Below are 25036 nucleotides of genomic sequence, written 5' to 3' on the forward strand. Positions count from 1 at the left end.
TGTTGTCTGCCTCCCCCTTTTAGACTGTGAGCCCACCGGTGGGTAGGGACCGTCTCTAGATGTTGCCAACTTGGACTTCCCAAGCGCTTAGTACAGTGCTCTGCACCCAGGAAGCGCTCAATAAATACGATTGATTGATTGATTGGCACATAGTAAGCGCTTAACAAATCCCGTAATCCTTGTTAGACTATCCCAAGCGCTTAGTCCAGTGCTCTGCACACAGGAAGCGCTCAATAAATACGATTGATTGATTGGCACATAGTAAGCGCTTAACAAATCCCTTAATCCTTATTAGACTATCCCAAGCGCTTAGTCCAGTACTCTGCACCCAGGAAGCGCTCAATAAATACAATTGATCGATTGATTGATTGGCACATAGTAAGCGCTTAACAAATCCCATAATCCTTGTTAGACTATCCCAAGCGCTTAGTCCAGTGCTCTGCACCCAGGAAGCGCTCAATAAATATGATTGATTGATTGATTGATTGGCACATAGTAAGCGCTTAACAAATCCCGTAATCCTTGTTAGACTATCCCAAGCGCTTAGTCCAGTGCTCTGCACCCAGGAAGCGCTCAATAAATACAACTGATCGATTGATTGATTGGCACATAGTAAGCGCTTAACAAATCCCATAATCCTTGTTAGACTATCCCAAGCGCTTAGTCCAGTGCTCTGCACCCAGGAAGCGCTCAATAAATACGATTGATTGATTGATTGGCACATAGTAAGCGCTTAACAAATCCCGTAATCCTTGTTAGACTATCCCAAGCGCTTAGTCCAGTGCTCTGCACACAGGAAGCGCTCAATAAATACGATTGATTGATTGGCACATAGTAAGCGCTTAACAAATCCCGTAATCCTTATTAGACTATCCCAAGCGCTTAGTCCAGTGCTCTGCACCCAGGAAGCGCTCAATAAATACGATTGATCGATTGATTGATTGGCACATAGTAAGCGCTTAACAAATCCCATAATCCTTGTTAGACTATCCCAAGCGCTTAGTCCAGTGCTCTGCACCCAGGAAGCGCTCAATAAATACGATTGATCGATTGATTGATTGGCACATAGTAAGCGCTTAACAAATCCCGTAATCCTTGTTAGACTATCCCAAGCGCTTAGTCCAGTGCTCTGCACACAGGAAGCGCTCAATAAATACGATTGATTGATTGGCACATAGTAAGCGCTTAACAAATCCCTTAATCCTTATTAGACTATCCCAAGTGCTTAGTCCAGTGCTCTGCACCCAGGAAGCGCTCAATAAATACGATTGATTGATTGATTGGCACATAGTAAGCGCTTAACAAATCCCATAATCCTTGTTAGACTATCCCAAGCGCTTAGTCCAGTGCTCTGCACGCGGAAAGCGCTCAATAAGTATGACCCGCCGAAGGAGATAAATTATTTGTATTATAGGATTCACCTAACCTCTCCGCCCTCACCCCAAAACTCTGGGGCCCCGGGAGGACTCCGTCGCTGGTAGCCCGCACCTTGAACGGCGGTCATCATCATCCTCATCATCATCAGTCGTATTTATTGAGCGCCTACTGCGTGCAGAGCACTGTACTAAGCGCTTGGGAAGTCCAATTTGGCCACGTATAGAGACGGTCCCTACCCGACGGCGGGCTCACGGTCTAAAAGGGGTCACCCTCCCTCCCGGCCCCTGTAGACTGTCGGCTCGTGGTGGGCTGGGGGATGCGCCTCTCCCCCGCCCCGAGCACCCGGGGAGCGCTCAATAAGTATGACTGATCTGAGAAGCAGCGTGGCTCAGTGGGAAAGAGCCCGGGCTTTGGAGTCAGAGGTCACGGGTTCGAATCCCGGCTCCGCCACCCGTCAGCTGTGGGACTTTGGGCCAGTCACTTCGCTTCTCCGGGCCTCAGTTCCCTCATCTGTAAAATGGGGATGAAGACGGTGAGCCCCCCGTGGGACAACCTGATCGCCTTGCGTCCCCCAAGCGCTTAGAACAGTGCTCTGCACATGGTAAGCGCTTAACAAAATAAAAGAAGCAGCGTGGCTCATTGGAAAGAGCCCGGGCTTTGGAGTCTGAGGTCACGGGTTCAAATCCCGGCTCCACCAACTGTCAGCTGTGGGACTTTGGGCCAGTCACTTCGCTTCTCCGAGCCTCAGTTCCCTCATCTGTAAAATGGGAATTGAGATGGTGAGCCCCAAGTGGGACAACCTGATCCCCTTGCATCCCCCAAGCGCTTAGAACAGTGCTCTGCACATGGTAAGCGCTTAACAAAATAAAAGAAGCAGCATGGCTCATTGGGAAGAGCCCGGGCTTTGGAGTCCGAGGTCACGGGTTCGAATCCCGGCTCCACCAACTGTCAGCTGTGGGACTTTGGGCCAGTCACTTCGCTTCTCCGGGCCTCAGTTCCCTCATCTGTACAATGGGGATGAAGACGGTGAGCCCCCCGTGGGACAACCTGATCGCCTTGCGTCCCCCAAGCGCTTAGAACAGTGCTCTGCACACGGTAAGCGCTTAACAAAATAAAAGAAGCAGCGTGGCTCATTGGGAAGAGCCCGGGCTTTGGAGTCCGAGGTCACGGGTTCGAATCCCGGCTCCACCAACTGTGAAGTCACTTCGCTTCTCCGGGCCTCAGTTCCCTCATCTGTAAAATGGGGATGAAGACCGTGAGCCCCCCGTGGGACAACCTGATCTCCTTGCGTCCCCCAAGCGCTTAGAACAGTGCTCTGCACACGGTAAGCGCTTAACAAAATAAAAGAAGCAGCGTGGCTCATTGGGAAGAGCCCGGGCTTTGGAGTCCGAGGTCGCGGGTTCGAATCCCGGCTCCACCAACTGCGAAGTCACTTCGCTTCTCCGGGCCTCAGTTCCCTCATCTGTAAAATGGGAATTGAGACGGTGAGCCCCAAGTGGGTCAACCTGATCATCACTGCGTATCCTCCCCAGCGCTTAGAGCACATAGTAAGCGCTTAACAAATGCCATCATTATTATTATTATGGTTATTATTGATGGGTCCACTTACCGCGCTGACCCCCCCCGAGTTCTCAGCACTGCACATGCCTTCGAGCGGGGCCATGCCGATGGTGGTGCCTTGGAATGGCCTTCCCCTGCCGTGTACGGGGGGAGCGACGGTCAATCCCGAGGGTTGCCTCCCCCAGTCTCCCAGTCGCTCTGCCCTCCCCAGTCTCCTCTCCCGAGCGCCCAGCCCAGTGCCCCGCACCCAGGAAGCGCTCAGTAAGTACAACCGGACGAACGAGCCGAACTTCCACCACCACCACCCCCGGATCTCCCGCCCCGGGGACGTGACCGACGTGAGCAGCTGGGCGTTATCGTGCTGCCTCCGGGCCTTCAGCCCTTTCTTCCACTGCAGGAAAGCCCAGAGCGTGGCGTTGGCGTCGCTGGTCACCCGGCACTGGTCCCGCTCCGTCCACACCTCCAGCCCGATCAACGCCACCTTGATGTTCAGGGACCTGTAGAACTGAGAAAGCGGGAGAGGCGGGGGCCGGCTAGCGCCCACTCCTCCCACCTCCGTCTTCTCCCGTGGCCATGCGCTTGTATCCACCCCAGAGCTTGGTACGGTGCCTGGAACATTAGGAAGCACTTGAAAAAAATCACACATTATTATTATGGCACACAGCATTCTCCCAGCCTGGAATGCCCTCCTTTCTCCTCTTCCGCTGGGCTATGGCACACAGCAGTCTCCCTTCCTGGAATGCCTTCCTTTCTCCTCTTCTATGACACACAACACTCTCCCAGCCTGGAATGCCCTCCTTTCTCCTCTTCCGCTGGGCTATGGTACACAGCAATCCCTCTTCCTGGAATGCCTTCCTTTCTCCTCTTCTATGACACACAACACTCTCCCAGCCTGGAATGCCCTCCTTTCTCCTCTTCCGCTGGGCTATGGCACACAGCAGTCTCCCTTCCTGGAATGCCTTCCTTTCTCCTCTTCTATGACACACAACACTCTCCCAGCCTGGAATGCCCTCCTTTCTCCTCTTCCGCTGGGCTATGGTACACAGCAATCCCTCTTCCTGGAATGCCTTCCTTTCTCCTCTTCTATGACACACAACACTCTCCCAGCCTGGAATGCCCTCCTTTCTCCTCTTCCGCTGGGCTATGGCACACGGCAGTCTCCCTTCCTGGAATGCCCTCCTCTCTCCTCTTCTTCTAAGCTCTGGTTCACGACACTCTCCCTGCCTGGAATGCCCTCCTTTCTCCTCTTCCGCTGGGCTATGGCACACAGCCGTCTCCCTTCCTGGAATGCCTTCCTTTCTCCTCTTCTATGACACACGACACTCTCCCTGCCTGGAATGCCCTCCTTTCTCCTCTTCCACTGGGCTGTGGCACACAGCAGTCTCCCTTCCTGGAATGCCCTCCTCTCTCCTCTTCTTCTAAGCTCTGGTTCACGACACTCTCCCTGCCTGGAATGCCCTCCTTTCTCCTCTTCCGCTGGGCTATGGCACACGGCAGTCTCCCTTCCTGGAATGCCCTCCTCTCTCCTCTTCTTCTAAGCTCTGGTTCACGACACTCTCCCAGCCTGGAATGCCCTCCTTTCTCCTCTCCCGCTGGGCTATGGCACACAGTGGTCTCCCTTCCTGGAATGCCTTCCTTTCTCCTCTTCTATGACACACAACACTCTCCCAGCCTGGAATGCCCTCCTTTCTCCTCTTCCGCTGGGCTATGGTACACAGCAATCCCTCTTCCTGGAATGCCTTCCTTTCTCCTCTTCTATGACACACAACACTCTCCCAGCCTGGAATGCCCTCCTTTCTCCTCTTCCGCTGGGCTATGGCACACAGCAGTCTCCCTTCCTGGAATGCCCTCCTCTCTCCTCTTCTTCTAAGCTCTGGTTCACGACACTCTCCCAGCCTGGAATGCCCTCCTTTCTCCTCTTCCGCTGGGCTATGGCACACGGCAGTCTCCCTTCCTGGAATGCCCTCCTCTCTCCTCTTCTTCTAAGCTCTGGTTCACGACACTCTCCCTGCCTGGAATGCCCTCCTTTCTCCTCTTCCGCTGGGCTATGGCACACAGCCGTCTCCCTTCCTGGAATGCCTTCCTTTCTCCTCTTCTATGACACACGACACTCTCCCTGCCTGGAATGCCCTCCTTTCTCCTCTTCCACTGGGCTGTGGCACACAGCAGTCTCCCTTCCTGGAATGCCCTCCTCTCTCCTCTTCTTCTAAGCTCTGGTTCACGACACTCTCCCTGCCTGGAATGCCCTCCTTTCTCCTCTTCCGCTGGGCTATGGCACACGGCAGTCTCCCTTCCTGGAATGCCCTCCTCTCTCCTCTTCTTCTAAGCTCTGGTTCACGACACTCTCCCAGCCTGGAATGCCCTCCTTTCTCCTCTCCCGCTGGGCTATGGCACACAGTGGTCTCCCTTCCTGGAATGCCTTCCTTTCTCCTCTTCTATGACACACAACACTCTCCCAGCCTGGAATGCCCTCCTTTCTCCTCTTCCGCTGGGCTGTGGCACATGGCAGTCTCCCTTCCTGGAATGCCCTCCTCTCTCCTCTTCTTCTAAGCTCTGGTTCACGACACTCTCCCTGCCTGGAATGCCCTCTCCTCTCCTCTTCTGCTGGGCTATGGCACACGGCAATCTCTCTTCCTGGAATGCCTTCCTTTCTCCTCTTCTAAGCTATGACACACAACACTCTCCCAGCCTGGAATGCCCTCCTTTCTCCTCTTCTGCTGGGCTATGGCACACAGCAGTCTCTCTTCCGGGAATGCCCTCTTTTCTCCTCTTCTGCTGAGCTATGGAACACAACACTCTCCCAGCCTGGAATGCCCTCCCTCTCCTATTCCTCTGGGCTATGGCACACAGCAGTCTCCCTTCCTGGAATGCCTTCCTTTCTCCTCTTCTATGACACACAACACTCTCCCAGCCTGGAATGCCCTCCCCTCTCCTCTTCCGCTGGGCTATGGCACACAGCAGTCTCCCTTCCTGGAATGCCCTCCTTTCTCCTCTTCTATGACACACAACACTCTCCCAGCCTGGAATGCCCTCCCCTCTCCTCTTCCGCTGGGCTATGGCACACAGCAGTCTCCCTGCCTGGAATGCCCTCCTTTCTCCTCTTCTATGACACACAACACTCTCCCAGCCTGGAATGCCCTCCCCTCTCCTCTTCCGCTGGGCTATGGCACAGAGCAGTCTCCCTTCCTGGAATGCCTTCCTTTCTCCTCTTCTAAGCTATGAAACACAACACTCTTCCCAGCCTGGAATGCCCTTCCCTTCTCCTTTCCTGCTGAGCAATGGCACACAGCAATCCCTCTTCCAGGAATGCCCTCCTTTCTCCTCTTCTGCTGAGCTATGGAACACAACACTCTCCCAGCCTGGAATGCCCTCCCCTCTCCTCTTCCACTGGGCTATGGCACACGGCAGTCTCTCTTCCTGGAATGCCTTCCTTTCTCCTCTTCTATGACACGCAACACTCTCCCTGCCTGGAATGCCCTCCCCTCTCCTCTTCCGCTGGGCTATGGCACACAGCAGTCTCCCTTCCTGGAATGCCCTCCCCTCTCCTCTTCCGCTGGGCTATGGCACACAGCAGTCTCCCTTCCTGGAATGCCCTCCTCTCTCCTCTTCTTCTAAGCTCTGGTTCACGACACTCTCCCTGCCTGGAATGCCCTCCCCTCTCCTCTCCCGCTGGGCTATGGCACATAGCAGTCTCCCTTCCTGGAATGCCTTCCTTCCTCCTCTTCTATGACACACAACACTCTCCCAGCCTGGAATGCCCTCCCCTCTCCTCTTCCGCTGGGCTATGGCACACAGCAGTCTCCCTTCCTGGAATGCCTTCCTTTCTCCTCTTCTAAGCTGACACACAACACTCTCCCAGCCTGGAATGCTCTCCCCTCTCCTCTTCTGCTGGGCTATGGCACACGGCAATCCCTCTTCCTGGAATGCCCTCCTCTCTCCTCTTCTTCTAAGCTCTGGTTTACGACACTCTCCCTGCCTGGAATGCCCTCCTTTCTCCTCTTCTTCTAAGCTCTGGTTTACGACACTCTCCCTGCCTGGAATGCCCTCCTTTCTCCTCTTCTGCTGAGCTATGGAATACAACACTCTCCCAGCCTGGAATGCCCTCCCCTCTCCTCTTCCGCTGGGCTATGGCACAGAGCAGTCTCCCTTCCTGGAATGCCTTCCTTTCTCCTCTTCTAAGCTATGAAACACAACACTCTTCCCGGCCTGGAATGCCCTTCCCTTCTCCTTTCCTGCTGAGCAATGGCACACGATACCTTTCCTGTCGGGAATGCCCTCCCCTCTCCTCTTTGGCAAACCATATTCCTGCTTAAACTAAAAATCTGCACTTTAATAACCGCACCCCTCCAGGAATCTGGGACTGTGGGTAGGGAATGTGTCTGTTTTATTGGTTATATCACATTCTTCCAAGTGCTTAGTATCGTACTCTGCATTCATTCATTCATTCAAGCATATTTATTGAGCGCTTACTGTGTGCGGAGCACTGTACTAAGCGCTTGGGAAGTACAAGTTGGCAACATATAGAGACAGTCCCTCTGCACACAGTAAGCACTCATAAATGTGACTGATGGATGAATTCACCTCCTCTTCCTCTTCGTCCTAGCCACTGAACCCTCTTGTTTGATTTTATTTTCTGTGGGTGCTTTAATAATTACATTATTTCCTTTTTTACGTGTCTTTCACCAGTTTTTCATTCATTCAGTCATATTTACTGAGCGCTTGCTGAGTGGGTGCTTTAATAACTATATTTGTCCTTTTTTATGTGTCTTTCACCAGTTTTTCATTCATTCAATCATATTTACTGAGCGCTTGCTGAGTGGGTGCTTTAATAATTATATCGTTTCCTTTTTTACGTGTCTTTCACCAGTTTTTCATTCATTCAATCATATTTACTGAGCGCTTGCTGAGTGGGTGCTTTAATAACTATACTGTTTCCTTTTTTATGTGTCTTTCACTACTTTTTCATTCATTCAGTCATATTTACTGAGCGCTTCCTGAGTGGGTGCTTTAATAATTATATTGTTTCCTTTTTTATGTCTTTCACCAGTTTTTCATTCATTCAATCATATTTACTGAGCGCTTACTGAGTGGGTGCTTTAATAACTATATTGTTTCCTTTTTTACATGTCTTTCACAACTTTTTCATTCATTCAATCATATCTACTGAGCGCTTGCTGAGTGGGTGCTTTAATAATTATATTGTTTCCTTTTTTACGTGTCTTTCACCAGTTTTTCATTCATTCAGTCATATTTACTGAGCGCTTGCTGAGTGGGTGCTTTAATAACTATATTTGTCCTTTTTTATGTGTCTTTCACCAGTTTTTCATTCATTCAATCATATTTACTGAGCGCTTGCTGAGTGGGTGCTTTAATAATTATATCGTTTCCTTTTTTACGTGTCTTTCACCAGTTTTTCATTCATTGAATCATATTTACTGAGCGCTTGCTGAGTGGGTGCTTTAATAACTATATTGTTTCCTTTTTTATGTGTCTTTCACCACTTTTTCATTCATTCAGTCATATTTACTGAGCGCTTGCTGAGTGGGTGCTTTAATAATTATATTGTTTCCTTTTTTATGTCTTTCACCAGTTTTTCATTCATTCAATCATATTTACTGAGCGCTTGCTGAGTGGGTGCTTTAATAACTATATTGTTTCCTTTTTTATGTGTTTTTCACCAGTTTTTCATTCATTCAATCATATTTACTGAGCGCTTGCTGAGTGGGTGCTTTAATAACTATATTTTTCCTTTTTTATGTGTCTTTCACCAGTTTTTCATTCATTCAGTCATATTTACTGAGCGCTTGCTGAGTGGGTGCTTTAATAACTATATTTTTCCTTTTTTATATGTCTTTCACCAGTTTTTCATTCATTCAGTCATATTTACTGAGCGCTTGCTGAGTGGGTGCTTTAATAACTATATTTTTCCTTTTTTATGTGTCTTTCACCAGTTTTTCATTCATTCAGTCATATTTACTGAGCGCTTGCTGAGTGGGTGCTTTAATAACTATATTGTTTCCTTTTTTACGTGTCTTTCACCAGTTTTTCATTCATTCAATCATATTTACTGAGCGCTTGCTGAGTGGGTGCTTTAATAATTATATTGTTTCCTTTTTTATGTGTCTTTCACCAGTTTTTCATTCATTCAGTCATATTTACTGAGCGCTTGCTGAGTGGGTGCTTTAATAATTATATTGTTTCCTTTTTTACGTGTCTTTCACCAGTTTTTCATTCATTCAGTAATATTTACTGAGCGCTTGCTGAGTGGGTGCTTTAATAATTATATTGTTTCCTTTTTTACGTGTCTTTCACCAGTTTTTCATTCATTCAGTCATATTTACTGAGCGCTTGCTGAGTGGGTGCTTTAATAACTATATTTGTCCTTTTTTATGTGTCTTTCACCAGTTTTTCATTCATTCAATCATATTTACTGAGCGCTTGCTGAGTGGGTGCTTTAATAATTATATCGTTTCCTTTTTTACGTGTCTTTCACCAGTTTTTCATTCATTGAATCATATTTACTGAGCGCTTGCTGAGTGGGTGCTTTAATAACTATATTGTTTCCTTTTTTATGTGTCTTTCACCACTTTTTCATTCATTCAGTCATATTTACTGAGCGCTTGCTGAGTGGGTGCTTTAATAATTATATTGTTTCCTTTTTTATGTCTTTCACCAGTTTTTCATTCATTCAATCATATTTACTGAGCGCTTGCTGAGTGGGTGCTTTAATAATTATATTGTTTCCTTTTTTACGTGTCTTTCACCAGTTTTTCATTCATTCAGTCATATTTACTGAGCGCTTGCTGAGTGGGTGCTTTAATAACTATATTTGTCCTTTTTTATGTGTCTTTCACCAGTTTTTCATTCATTCAATCATATTTACTGAGCGCTTGCTGAGTGGGTGCTTTAATAATTATATCGTTTCCTTTTTTACGTGTCTTTCACCAGTTTTTCATTCATTGAATCATATTTACTGAGCGCTTGCTGAGTGGGTGCTTTAATAACTATATTGTTTCCTTTTTTATGTGTCTTTCACCACTTTTTCATTCATTCAGTCATATTTACTGAGCGCTTGCTGAGTGGGTGCTTTAATAATTATATCGTTTCCTTTTTTACGTGTCTTTCACCAGTTTTTCATTCATTCAATCATATTTACTGAGCGCTTGCTGAGTGGGTGCTTTAATAACTATATTTTTCCTTTTTTATGTGTTTTTCACCAGTTTTTCATTCATTCAATCATATTTACTGAGCGCTTGCTGAGTGGGTGCTCTTTAATAACTATATTTTTCCTTTTTTATGTGTCTTTCACCAGTTTTTCATTCATTCAGTCATATTTACTGAGCGCTTGCTGAGTGGGTGCTTTAATAACTATATTTTTCCTTTTTTATATGTCTTTCACCAGTTTTTCATTCATTCAGTCATATTTACTGAGCGCTTGCTGAGTGGGTGCTTTAATAACTATATTTTTCCTTTTTTATGTGTCTTTCACCAGTTTTTCATTCATTCAGTCATATTTACTGAGCGCTTGCTGAGTGGGTGCTTTAATAATTATATTGTTTCCTTTTTTACGTGTCTTTCACCAGTTTTTCATTCATTCAGTCATATTTACTGAGCACTTGCTGAGTGGGTGCTTTAATAACTATATTGTTTCCTTTTTTACGTGTCTTTCACCAGTTTTTCATTCATTCAGTCATATTTACTGAGCACTTGCTGAGTGGGTGCTTTAATAATTATATTGTTTCCTTTTTTATGTGTCTTTCACCAGTTTTTCATTCATTCAGTCATATTTACTGAGCGCTTGCTGAGTGGGTGCTTTAATAAATATATTGTTTCCTTTTTTATGTGTCTTTCACCAGTTTTTCATTCATTCAGTCATATTTACTGAGCACTTGCTGAGTGGGTGCTTTAATAACTATATTGTTTCCTTTTTTACGTGTCTTTCACCAGTTTTTCATTCATTCAGTCATATTTACTGAGCACTTGCTGAGTGGGTGCTTTAATAACTATATTGTTTCCTTTTTTATGTGTCTTTCACCACTTTTTCATTCATTCAGTTATATTTACTGAGCGCTTGCTGAGTGGGTGCTTTACTAATTATATTGTTTCCTTTTTTACGTGCCTTTCACCAGTTTTTCATTCATTCAGTCATATTTACTGAGCGCTTGCTGAGTGGGTGCTTTAATAACTATATTGTTTCCTTTTTTACATGTCTTTCACCACTTTTTCATTCATTCAATCATATTTACTGAGCGCTTGCTGAGTGGGTGCTTTAATAACTATATTGTTTCCTTTTTTACGTGTCTTTCACCAGGTTTTCATTCATTCAGTCATATTTACTGAGCACTTGCTGAGTGGGTGCTTTAATAACTATATTGTTTCCTTTTTTATGTGTCTTTCACCAGTTATTCATTCATTCAGTCATATTTACTGAGCGCTTGCTGAGTGGGTGCTTTAATAATGATATCGTTCCCTTTTTTACGTGTCTTTCACCACTTTTTCATTCATTCAATCATATTTACTGAGCGCTTGCTGAGTGGGTGCTTTAATAACTATATTTTTCCTTTTTTATGTGTCTTTCACCACTTTTTCATTCATGCAATCATATTTACTGAGCGCTTGCTGAGTGGGTGCTTTAATAATTATATTGTTTCCTTTTTTATGTCTTTCACCAGTTTTTCATTCATTCAATCATATTTACTGAGCGCTTGCTGAGTGGGTGCTTTAATAATTATATTGTTTCCTTTTTTACGTGTCTTTCACCAGTTTTTCATTCATTCAATCATATTTACTGAGCGCTTGCTGAGTGGGTGCTTTAATAATTATATTGTTTCCTTTTTTACGTGTCTTTCACCAGTTTTTCATTCATTCAATCATATTTCCTGAGCGCTTGCTGAGTGGGTGCTTTAATAACTATATTGTTTCCTTTTTTACGTGTCTTTCACCAGTTTTTCATTCATTCAGTCATATTTACTGAGCGCTTGCTGAGTGGGTGCTTTAATAACTATATTTGTCCTTTTTTGTGTGTCTTTCACCAGTTTTTCATTCATTCAGTCATATTTACTGAGCGCTTGCTGAGTGGGTGCTTTAATAATTATATTGTTTCCTTTTTTACGTGTCTTTCACCAGTTTTTCATTCATTCAGTCATATTTACTGAGCGCTTGCTGAGTGGGTGCTTTAATAATTATATTGTTTCCTTTTTTATGTGTCTTTCACCAGTTTTTCATTCATTCAGTCATATTTACTGAGCGCTTGCTGAGTGGGTGCTTTAATAACTATATTTTTCCTTTTTTATGTGTCTTTCACCAGTTTTTCATTCATTCAGTCATATTTACTGAGTGCTTGCTGAGTGGGTGCTTTAATAATTATATTGTTTCCTTTTTTACGTGTCTTTCACCAGTTTTTCATTCATTCAGTCATATTTACTGAGCGCTTGCTGAGTGGGTGCTTTAATAATTATATTGTTTCCTTTTTTATGTGTCTTTCACCAGTTTTTCATTCATTCAGTCATATTTACTGAGCGCTTGCTGAGTGGGTGCTTTAATAACTATATTTTTCCTTTTTTATGTGTCTTTCACCAGTTTTTCATTCATTCAGTCATATTTACTGAGCGCTTGCTGAGTGGGTGCTTTAATAATTATATTGTTTCCTTTTTTACGTGTCTTTCACCAGTTTTTCATTCATTCAGTCATATTTACTGAGCGCTTGCTGAGTGGGTGCTTTAATAATTATATCGTTTCCTTTTTTACGTGTCTTTAACCAGTTTTTCATTCATTCAATCATATTTACTGAGCGCTTGCTGAGTGGGTGCTTTAATAATTATGTTGTTTCCTTTTTTATGTGTCTTTCACCAGTTTTTCATTCATTCAGTCATATTTACTGAGCGCTTGCTGAGTGGGTGCTTTAATAACTATATTTTTCCTTTTTTATGTGTCTTTCACCAGTTTTTCATTCATTCAGTCATATTTACTGAGCGCTTGCTGTGTGCAGAGCACTGTACTGAGCGTTTGGGAGAGTACAATAGAACAAAGTGATCAGGTTGTCCCATGTGGGGCTCACAGCCTTAACCCCCATTTTACAGATGAGGTAGCTGAGGCTCGGAGAAGTTAAGTAGCTTGCCCAAGGTCACACAGCAGGCATGTGGCAGAGCCGGGATTCGAACCCATGACCTCTGACTCCAAAGCCCGGGCTCTTTCCACTGAGCCACGCTGTTTCTCTAAGCGCTTAGTACAGTGCTCTGCACACAGTAAGCGCTCAATAAATACGATTGGTTGATTGATTGATGTGCTTGTGCCCATCCCAGTGCTTAGTACAATGCCTGGGACGTAGTAAGCGCTTACCTGTATATATGTTTATACATATTTATTACTCCATTTATCTTACTTGTCCATATCTATTCTATTTATTTTATTTTGTTAGTCTGTTTGGTTTTGTTCTCTGTCTCCCCCTTCTAGACTGTGAGCCCGCCGTTGGGTAGGGACCGTCTCTATGTGTTGCCAATTTGTACTTCCCAAGCGCTTAGTACAGTGCTCTGCACACAGTAAGCGCTCAATAAATACGATTGGTTGATTGATTGATTGATTGATGTGCTTGTGTCCATCCCAGCTCTTAGTACAGTGCCTGGGACGTAGTAAGCGCTTACCTGTATATATGTTTATACATATTTATTACTCTATTTATTTATTTATCTTGTCCATATCTATTCTATTTATTTTATTTTGTTAGTCTGTTTGGTTTTGTTCTCTGTCTCCCCCTTCTAGACCGTGAGCCCGCCGTTGGGTAGGGACCGTCTCTGTGTGTCGCCGACTTGTACTTCCCAAGCGCTTAGTCCAGTGCTCTGCACACAGTAAGCGCTCAATAAATACGACTGACGATGAATAGAACGACAGGCACACTCCCTGCCCACAGCGAGCTCACAGTCTACAGCCGGAGAAGGACATTAATATACATTAATAAATAAATTACAGATATATACCGGAGAAGGACATTAATATACATTAATAAATAAATTACAGATATATACGGATGTGTGGTGGGGCTGGGAGGGGGGATGCAATGAAGAAGCAAGTCAGGGCAACACAGAAGGGAGTGAGAGGAGAGGAGCGCTCAGTCAATCGCTTCTCTTTCCTTTTTTCTTAGGCAGCGAATCCCTTCGGGACAGGGACTATTTCTAATTCCACCTGCATATTCTTTCCCAGCACTTTGAGCAGTGCTTTGCCTTTGCTACTATTACTACCATTCTTCCTCCCCCTAGGCTGGAAGCTTATTATGGGCGTTCATTCATTCAGTCGTATTTATTGAGCGCTTCCTGTGCGCAGGGCACTGTCCTAAGCGCTTGGGAAGTCCAAGTTGGCAACGTCTAGAGACGGTCCCTACCCGACAGCGGGCTCACAGTCTCATCCATTCATTCATTCAATCGTATTTATTGAGCGCTTCCTGTGCGCAGAGCACTGTCCTAAGCGCTTGGGAAGTCCAAGTTGGCAACGTCTAGAGACGGTCTTTTCCCGACAGTGGGCTCACAGTCTAGAAGCTGTTAGGCGCTTACTACGCGCCAGGCTCTGTTCCTTCGGCAAAGTCGGACCAATCAATCAATCAGTCGTATTTATTGAGCGCTTACCGTGTGCAGAGCACTGGGCTAAGCGCTCGGGAAGCCCAAGCTGGCAACGTAGAGAGACGGTCCCGACCCCTAGTCCTCCGTCCCGGGGTCATTCCCTCCCCGCCGGCCCCGTACCTTGTCCACGTAGTTGGCGATCTCCAGGATCCGCTGCTTCGTTCGGCCCAGGTCTCGCTGCTGATTCAGGAACTGAAGGTGAAGGGGGAGGAGGTGAAGGAGGCGTCCACCCCACTCCCCAACCATCTCCGTCCACCCCACTCCCCAACCGTCTCCCTCGGATCCCTCCCACTGGGGCGAGAAAGGCAACTCTGGGCGTGAGGGGATGGACAGTCCGAGCGTCGGGCCTAGTCCGTGGGGAAGGGATGGCCCGTCATCATCCTCATCAATCGTATTTATTGGGCGCTTACTATGTGCAGAGCACTGTACTAAGCGCTTGGGAAGTACAAATTGGCAACACATAGAGACGGTCCCTACCCAACAGTGGGCTCACAGCCTAGAAGAGGAGGAGGAGGAGGAAAGATGGAAGGAGAAAAAGGGAGGAATAATAATAATAATGATGGCATTTGTTCAGCGCTTACTATGTGCAAAGCAATCAATCAATCAATCGTATTTATTGAGCGCTTACTGTGCGCAGAGCACCGGACTAAGCGCTTGGGAAGTCCAAGTTGGCTACCCAACAGCCGGCTCACAGTCTAAAACAGTCACAGTCTAAGCGCTTGGGAGGATACCAGGTGATGCGGTTGTCATCATCCTCAATCGTACTGATTGAGCGCTTACTATGTGCAGAGCACTGTACTAAGCGCTTGGGAAGGACAAATTGGCAACATATAGAGACGGTCCCTACCCAACAGTGGGCTCACAGTCTAAAAGACTGTCTAATAGGTTGTCCCACGTGGGGCTCACAGTCTTCATCCCCATTTTACAGATGAGGGAACCATTCATTCAGTCATTCATTCAATCATATTTATTAATAATGATGGCATTTGGTAAGCGCTTACTAAGTGCCAAGCACCGCTCTAAGCGCTGGGGAGGATACAAGGTGATCAGGTTGTCCCACGGGGGGCTCACAGTCTTAATCCCCATTTTCCAGATGAGGGAACTGAGGCCCAGAGAAGTTCGGTTCATTCATTCATTCATTCATTCATTCAATCATATTTATTCATAATGATGGCATTTGTTAAGCGCTTACTATGTGCCAAGCACTGCTCTAAGTGCTGGGGAGGATACAAGGTGATCAGGTTGTCCCACGTGGGGCTCACAGTCTTAATCCCCATTTTCCAGATGAGGGAACTGAGGCCCAGAGAAGTTCAGTTCATTTATTCATTCATTCATTCAATCATATTCATTAATAATGATGGCACTTGTTAAGCGCTTACTACATGCAAAGCACTGTTCTAAGCGCTGGGGAGGATACAAGGTGATCAGGTTGTCCCACGTGGGGCTCACAGTCTTAATCCCCATTTGACAGATGAGGGAACTGAGGCCCAGAGAAGTTTGGTTCATTCATTCATTCAATCATGTTTATTAATAATGATGGCATTTGTTAAGCACTTACTATGTGCAAAGCACTGCTCTAAGCGCTGGGGAGGATACAAGGTGATCAGGTTGTCCCACGGGGGGCTCACAATCTTAATCCCCATTTTACAGATGAGGGAACTGAGGCCCAGAGAAGTTCGGTTCATTCATTCATTCATTCTTATTCATAATGATGGCATTTGTTAAGCGCTTACTACATGCAAAGCACTGTTCTAAGCGCTGGGGAGGATACAAGGTGATCAGGTTGTCCCACGTGGGGCTCACAGTCTTCATCCCCATTTGACAGATGAGGGAACTGAGGCCCAGAGAAGTTCAGTTCATTCATTCATTCATTCATTCATTCATATTTATTAATAATGATGGCATTTGTTAAGCGCTTACTACGTGCAGAGCACTGTTCCAAGCGCTGGGGAGGATACAAGGTGATCAGGTTGTCCCACGTGCGGCTCACAGTCTTCATCCCCATTTTACAGATGAGGGAACTGAGGCACAGAGAAATTCGGTTCATTCATTCATTCATTCATTCAATCATATTTATTCATAATGATGGCATTTGTTAAGCGCTTACTACGTACAAAGCACTGTTCCAAGCACTGGGGAGGATACAAGGTGATCAGGTTGTCCCACGTGGGGCTCACAGTCTTAATCCCCATTTTCCAGATGAGGGAACTGAGGCACAGAGAAGTTCGGTTCATCCATTCATTCATTATCATATTTATTAATAATGATGGCATTTGTTAAGCGCTTACTATGTGCAAAGCACTGTCCTAAGCCCTGGGGAGGATACAAGGTGATCAGGTTGTCCCACGGGGGCTCACAGTCTTCATCCCCATTTTCCAGATGAGGGAACTGAGGCACAGAGAAGTTCGGTTCATCCATTCATTCATTATCATATTTATTAATAATGATGGCATTTGTTAAGCGCTTACTATGTGCAAAGCACTGTTCTAAGCGCTGGGGAGGATACAAGGTGATCAGTTTAAGAAGGAACAGGGAGGAGGGAGAAGGAAAAAAGGGGAAGCCATGGGACCTAGTGGTGTCCAGAGGATCCCGGCCCCACCGCCTGTCTGCTGTGTGATCTTGGGCAAGGCGCTTGACTTCTCTGTGCCTCAGTTATCCCATCTGTAAAGCGGGGATTAAATCCTCCTCCCCTCGAGTCAGACTGAGGGCCCTGTGGGGGGGAAATAATAATGGTGGTAGTCATTAAGCGCTTACTACGTGCCAAGCGCCGGGATAGATGCGAGGTAATCAGGTTGTCCATCTCAGTCTTAATCCCCATTTTGCACGAGGCAAACTGAGTCACAGACAATCAATCAATCACTCTTATTTATTGAGCGCTTTCTGTGTGCAGAGCACTGTACTAAGCGCCTGACAAGTTAAGTGACTTGGCCAGAGTCACACAGCGGGTAAGTGGCGGAGCCGGGATTAGAACCCAGGACCTCAGATTGCCACGCCAGTGATTATCCTGCATCAGCCCGGGGTTTAGTACATAATAAGGGATTAACGTGCCATTTTGGGGGGGAAGCAGCGTGGCTCAGAAGCTTTGGAGTCAGAGGTCATGGGTTCGAATCCCGACCCCGCCAGTTGTCAGCCGGGTGACTTTGGGCAAGTCACTTCACTTCTCCGGGCCTCAGTTCCCTCATCTGGAAAATGGGGGTTAAGATTGTGAGCCCCCCGTGGGACAACCTGATCACCTTGTAACCTCCCCAGTGCTTAGAACAGTGCTTTGCACATAGTAAGCGCTTAATAAGTGCCATTATTATTATTATTATTATTTTTAAAAAAAGGGAAAATGGAGAGGTGAGGGTGGAGGAAGGAAGGCGGGAGAAGGAAAGTGGAGGAATGGTGATGGTAGAGCATGGGGTTGGGAGTCAGAGGTCCTGGGTTCGAATCCCGACCCCGCCAGTTGTCAGCCGGGTGACTTTGGGCAAGCCACTTCACTTCTCCGGGCCTCAGTTCCCTCATCTGGAAAATGGGGGTTAAGATTGTGAGCCCCCCGTGGGACAACCTGATCACCTTGTAACCTCCCCGGCGCTTAGAACAGTGCTTTGCACATAGTAAGCGCTTAATAAGTGCCATTATTATTATTATTATTATTTTTAAAAAAAGGGAAAATGGAGAGGTGAGGGTGGAGGAAGGAAGGCGGGAGAAGGAAAGTGGAGGAATGGTGATGGTAGAGCATGGGGTTGGGAGTCAGAGGTCGTGGGTTCGAATGCCGACTCCGCCAGTTGTCAGCTGGGTGACTTTGGGCAAGTCACTTCACTTCTCTGAGCCTTAGTTACTTCATCTGTAAAATGGGGATGAAGACCGTGAGCCCCACGTGGGACAACTTGATCGCCTTGTATCCCCCCCCAGCGCTTAGAACAGTGCTTGGCACATAGTAAGCGCTTAACAAATGCCATTATTATTACTATTATTATTATTATTATTATTATTATTATTATTATTATTATTAAGCGCTTACTACGTGCCAAGCGCCGGGATAGATACGAGGTAATCAGGTTTTGCTCCCACGTGGGGCTCTCAGTCTTAATCCCCATTTTGCCCGAGGTAACTGAGTCACAGACAAGTTAAGGGACTTGGCCAAAGTCACACAGCGGGTGAGTGATGATGATGATGACGACGACGGCATTGATTAAGCGCCTACTATGTGCCAAGCGCTGTTCTAAGCGCCGGGGCGGTTACAAGGTGAACAGGTTGGCCCACGTGGGGTTCACAGCCTCCACCCCCATTTTCCAGACGAGGGAACTGAGGCCCGGAGAAGTGGCTTAGCACAGCGCCCTGCACACTGTAAGCGCTCACTAAATACGACCGAATGAATGAACGACTTGCCCAGAGTCACCCAGCTAAGTGGCAGAGCCGGGATTCGAACCCATGACCTCCGGCTCCAAAGCCCAGGCTCTCTCCACCGAGCCCGACGGGGACGCCGTCCAACCGGATTATCTTTCTATCTAACAAACCAGCGCTTAGTAAGTAGTAAGCGTTTAATAAATACCACAATATTTATTATTTAATAATTATTTATTATTGTTACGATGGCCAGCAGCGTGGCCGAATGGAAAGCGCACGGGCCTGGGTTCTCATCCCGGCTCTGCCCCCTTCCCTGCTGTGTGACCTCGGGCAGGTCCCTCCGGTTCTCTGGCGGAGCGGAATTCGAACCCAGGACCTCCGGCCACAGCTTTCTTCTGATGGCTCCAACTGACTCCCAAGTTTTCTGCTTCTTACTTGCTTCAACCTTTTAGACTGTGAGCCCACTGTTGGGTAGGGACTGTCTCTATGTGATGCCAATTTGTACTTCCCAAGCGCTTAGTACAGTGCTCTGCACATAGTAAGCGCTCAATAAATACGATTGATTGATTCAACCGCCCCATTTTCTATCATCAAACTTTCCGCCCTTTAGGTCCTCGCGACATCATTCCCTAAACTCTTTCTCCAGGTCTCCTGTGATAACCTGACTCCAGCCTATCTTTGCCTTGTAGCATAAACTCCTGGTTTGTTCTCATTCAGACGATTCTAAAATGCATTTAATGCATTTATGCATTTATTGATGTTTATGCATTTAGCCCCCTTAGCCGAGAGGCAACGTGTGGATAAGTAAGGGAATGATATGATATGATATATATGTTTATATATATGTATGTGTATATATGTGTGTATATATGTGTGTATATATGTATATCATCATCAATCGTATTTATTGAGCGCTTACTATGTGCAGAGCACTGGACTAAGCGCTTGGGAAGTACAAGCTGACAACATCTAGAGACAGTCCCTACCCAACAGTGGGCTCACGGTCTAGAAGGGGGAGACAGAGAACAAAACCAAACGTACTAACAAAATAAAATAAATAGAATAGATATGTACAAGTAAAATAAATAAATAGAGTAATAAATAAGTACAAACATATATACAGGTGCTGTGGGGAAGGGAAGGAGGTAAGACAGCGGGCTCACAGTCTAGAAGGGGGAGACAGACGACAAAACCAAACATATTAACAAAATAAAATAAATAGAATAGATATGTGCAAGTAAAATAAATAAATAGAGTAATAAATATGTACAAACATATCTACATCTATACAGGCGCTGTGGGGAAGGGAAGGAGGTAAGACAGCGGGCTCACAGTCTAGAAGGGGGAGACAGACGACAAAACCAAACATATTAACAAAATCAAATAAATAGAATAGATATGTGCAAGTAAAATAAATAAATAGAGTAACAAATATGTACAAACATATCCCCGGCGCTTAGAACAGCGCTTTGCACATAGGAAGCGCTTAACAAATACCATCATTATCATCATTATTATTATTATCACACTTGCACGTCGTCGTTTTGACGTATTAAATACCGTTTCCTCCAACTAGAGGCGGGTAAGTTGCCTTAGAAAGTTTTAATGCCGAGGTGGAATTACCGATTTGCCCTTCCCAAGCGCTTAGCACAGTGCTCCGCACACAGTAAGCGCTCAATAAATACGATGGAATGAATGGCCTCAGACTCCCACGCCCGCGACTATCCTGTATCAACCCGGGGTTTAGTACATAGCGAGGGATTAACGTGCCATTTTGGGGGGGAAGCAGCTTGGCTCGGCGGGAAGAGCCCGGGCCTTGGAGTCCGAGGTCGTGGGTTCGAATCCCGACCCCGCCAGCTGTCAGCGGGGTGACTCTGGGCAAGTCACTTCACTTCTCCGGGCCTCAGTTCCCTCATCTGGAAAATGGGGGTTAAGATTGTGAGCCCCCCGTGGGACAACCTGATCGCCTTGTAACCTCCCCAGCGCTTAGAACAGTGCTTTGTACATAGTAAGCGCTTAATAAATGCCATCATTATTATTATTTTTTTTTAAAAAAAGGGAAAACGGAGAGGTGAGGGTGGAGGAAGGAAGGAGGGAGAAGGAAAGTGGAGGAATGGTGATGATAGAGTTGGGTTGGGAGTCAGAGGTCGTGGGTTCGAATGCCGACTCCGCCACATGTCTGCTGGGTGACCTTGGGCAAGTCACTTCACTTGTCTGTGCCTCAGTTACTTCATCTGTAAAATGGGGATGAAGACTGTGAGCCCCACGTGGGACAACTGGATCGCCTTGTATCCCCCACCCCGGTGCTTAGAACAGTGCTTGGCACATAGTAAGCGCTTAACAAATGCCATCATCATTATTATTATTATTAATTATTATCCTGGCTCCGCCACCTGTCTGCTGGGTGACCTTGGGCAAACCCCTTTTGCATCGGTGGGCCTCAGTTCCCCCATCTGGAAAATGGGGGTTGAAACTGCGAGCCCCACGTGGGACGGGGACTGTGTCCAACCCAGTAGGCTTGCGTGCAGCCCAGCGGTTAGTAGAGTGCCTGGCACATACATGGTACATGGTACATACATGGTATTAACAAATACCATGATGATATGATGATGATGATGATGATGATGATGCCCATGATGGAGAGGCCTTACCAGGCTGTGATCGGCCACAATGAACAGCTCCATGTACTTGAGGGTCCGCCAGGTATCCCGCTTGGCCTAAGGGTCGGGGCGAGGGGGAGGGAGAAGAGGCAAGTGATGCCAGGGGGCAGGGGGCACGGGGGGGCGGGGCCGCGTCGGGGAGAGGGGGAAGGGGCAAGCGATGCCAGGGGGCAGGGGCATGAGGGCGCAGGGTCACATTGGGGAGAGGGAGAAGGGGCAAGTGATGCCAGGGGGCAGGGGCATGAGGGGATGGGACCACATCAGGGCAAGGGAGAGGGAGAAGGGGCAAGTGATGCCAGGGGGCAGGGGCAGGAGGGGGCGGGACAGGACATGAGGGGATGGGGCCGCAACAGGGCAAGGGAGAGGAAGAAGGGGCAAGTGATGCCAGGGGGCAGGGGCAATAGGGGGCAGGGCCACATCAGGGTGAGGGAGAGGGAGGAGGGGCAAGTGATGCCAGGGGGCAGGGGCAGGAGGGGGGCCACATCAGGGCGAGGGAGAGGAAGAAGGGGCAAGTGATGCCAGGGGGCAGGGGCCATTAGGGGGTGGAGCCAGGACATGAGGGGATGGGGCCACATCAGGGCAAGGGAGAGGGAGAAGGGGCAAGTGATGGCAGGGGGCAGGGGCAGGAGGGGATGGGACCACATCAGGGTGAGGGAGAGGGAGAAGGGGCAAGTGATGCCAGGGGGCAGGGGCAGGAGGGGGCGGGGCCGCATCTGGGCAAGGGAGAGGGAGAAAGGGCAAGTGATGCTAGGGGGAAAGGGCAGGAGGGGGTGGGGCCGCATCAGTGTGAGGGAGAAGGGGCAAGTGATGCCAGGGGGCAGGGGCAGGAGGGGGCGGGACAGGACATGAGGGGATGGGGCCACAACAGGGCAAGGGAGAGGAAGAAGGGGCAAGTGATGCCAGGGGGCAGGGGCAGGAGGGAGCGGGGCCGCATAAGGGCGAGGGAGAGGGAGAAGGGGCAAGTGATGCCAGGGGGTTAGGGGCAATAGGGGGCAGGGCCAGGCCATGAGGGGATGGGGCCACATCAGGGCGAGGGAGAGGGAGAAGGGGCAAGTGATGCCAGGGGGCAGGGGCAGGAGGGAGCGGGGCCGCATAAGGGCGAGGGAGAGGGAGAAGGGACAAGTGATGGCAGGGGGCAGGGGCCATGAGGGGGCCACATCAGGGCAAGGGAGAGGAAGAAGGGGCAAGTGATGCCAGGGGGCAGGGGCAGGAGGGGGCGGGGCCAAAGGGGCGTGGCCTAGGGTGGAGTGGGCGGGGCCACAGCGAGGTTGGGGTGGGCGGAGTCCAAGGGGGCGTGGCCAAGGGGCGGAGTGGGCGTGGCTAAAGCGGGGCTGGGCGGGGCCTGGGCCCGTGTGGGCGGGGCTAAAGCGAGGTTGGGGCCCAGGGGCGGGGCTTGGGCACGAGTGGGCGGGGCTAAAGCGGGTTTGGACGGAGCCTGGACCCTCGTGGGCGGGGCATAGGAGGGGCGTGGTTTGGACATGAGTGGGCGGGACTGAAGAGATGTTGGGGGCGGGGCCAGAGGGGCGGGTTTTAAGGCTGAGTGGGCGGGACCACAGCGCGGCCGGAGCCCAAGGGGGCGTGGCCCAAGGGCGGGGCTAAAGCGGGGCTGGGCGGAGCCCGGGCCCAAGTGGGCGGGGCCCTAAGGGGCGTGGTCCGGGCACGAGTGGGCGGGGCTAAAGCGGGGGTGGGGCGGAGCCAAAGGGGTGTGGTCTGGGATTGAGTGGCCGGGGCCACGGCGCGGCTGGAGTGCGGGGGCGTGGCCTACGTTGAGCGGGCGGGGTTACAGCGCGGCTGGAGTGTAAGGGGCGTGGCCTGGGTTTGCGTGGGCGGGGCTAATGCGAGGCGGGCGTTCAGGGGGCGTGGTCTAGGTTTGGGTGGGCGGGGCTAAGTCGTAGATGGGCGGAGCCTGGCCCCCGAGTGGGCGTGGCTAGCGCGAGTTTGATGTGCGAGGGGCGTGGCATAGGTTTGAGTGGGCGGGGTCGCAGCGCGGCTGACGTGAAAGGGGCGTGGCCTTAGTTCGGGTGGGCGGGACAACAGCGCGGCCGATGTGCAAGGGGCGTGGCCTAGGCTTGAGTGGGCGGGGCCACCGCGCGGCTGACGCGCAAGAGGGCGCGGCCTAGGATTGAGTGGGCGGGGCTAAATCGTGGTTGGGCGGAACCTGGGTCCGAGTGGGCGGAGCTAAAGCGAGGCTGGAGTGCGAGGGGGCGTGGCCTGGGTTTGAACGGGCGGGGCTACAGCGCGGTTGGGGTGCAAGGGGGCGTGGCCTAGGTGTGAGTGGGCGGGGCTACGGCGCGGTTGGAGCACGAGGGCCGTGGCCTAGGATCGAGTGGGCGGGGCTAAATCGTGATTGGGCGGGGCCTGGGCCCGGGCGGGGCCAAAGCGATGCTGGAGTGCGAGGGGCGTGGCCTAGGTATGAGTGGGCGGGGCTACAGCTCGGCTGGCGCGCGAGGGGCGTGGCTTCGGTGTGGGTGGGCGGAGCCTGAACCCGAGTGGGCGGGGCTAAAGCGAGGCTGGGGCCAGGGGCGGGGTTTGGGCTGAGTGGGCGGGGCTAAAGCGGGTTTGGGGCGGGGTCTAGCGTGAGTGGGCGGGGCCTAGCGTGAGTGGGCGGGGCCTAGCGTGAGTGGGCGGGGCCTAGCGTGAGTGGGCGGGGCCTAGGAGATCTAGAGGAGCCTCGTGGCTCGGCGGAAAGAGCAGGGGCTTTGGAGTCGGAGGTCATGAGTTCGAATCCCGCCCCCGCCACTTGTCCGCCGTGTGACTTTGGGTAAGCCACTTCACTTCTCTGGGCCTCAGTTCCCTCATCTGTCAAATGGGGATTGATAATGACAATGATGATGGCATTTATTAGAACAGTGCCCCAGCGCTTGGAACAGGGCTTCGCACGTAGTAAGCGCTTAATAAATGCGACTATTATTATTATTTATTCATCAATCGTATTTATTGAGCGCTCACGGTGTGCAGAGCACTGGACTAAGCGCTTTGGGAAGTACAGATTGGCAACGTGTCCCACGTGGGGCTCCCAGTCTGCATCCCCATTTTACAGATGAGGTAACTGAGGCCCCGAGAACAATAATAATAATAATAATAATGGTGGCATTTATTAAGCGCTTACTATGTGCAAAGCACTGTTCTAAGCGCCGGGGAGGTTACAAGGTGATCAGGTTGTCCCACGGGGGGCTCACAGTCCTCATCCCCATTTTACAGATGAGGGAACTGAGGCCCCGAGAATAATAATAATAATAATGATGGCATTTATTAAGCGCTTACTATGTGCAAAGCACTGTTCTAAGCGCCGGGGAGGTTACGAGGTGATCAGGTGGTCCCACGGGGGGCTCACAGTCCTCATCCCCATTTTACAGATGAGGGAACTGAGGCCCAGAGAAGTGAAGTGACTTGCCCGAAGTCACACAGCTGCTTTTAGACTGTGAGCCCACCGTTGGGTAGGGACCGTCTCTATATGTTGCCAACTTGGACTTCCCAAGCGCTTAGTACAGTGCTCTGCAC

At 48.9% G+C, this 25036-nt stretch overlaps 1 protein-coding gene across 2 annotated transcripts in view; it reads right to left on the bottom strand.

Moving 5' to 3' along the window:
- Positions 1-25036, bottom strand: part of ADAM33 (ADAM metallopeptidase domain 33) — a 169591-nt gene that overhangs the window by 75487 nt on the left and 69068 nt on the right. For both annotated transcript variants that reach the window (XM_038745299.1, XM_038745298.1), the window contains exons 7-10: positions 21527-21592; positions 14667-14738; positions 3276-3442; positions 2987-3071 (exon numbers count right to left, since the gene is read on the bottom strand). In XM_038745299.1, the coding sequence (XP_038601227.1) occupies positions 2987-3071; positions 3276-3442; positions 14667-14738; positions 21527-21592 (390 nt within the window). The remainder of the gene's footprint in view (positions 1-2986; positions 3072-3275; positions 3443-14666; positions 14739-21526; positions 21593-25036) is intronic.

Source organism: Tachyglossus aculeatus, chromosome 4 (genome assembly GCF_015852505.1).
Source record: "Tachyglossus aculeatus isolate mTacAcu1 chromosome 4, mTacAcu1.pri, whole genome shotgun sequence".
NCBI classification, from domain to species: Eukaryota; Metazoa; Chordata; class Mammalia; order Monotremata; family Tachyglossidae; genus Tachyglossus; species Tachyglossus aculeatus.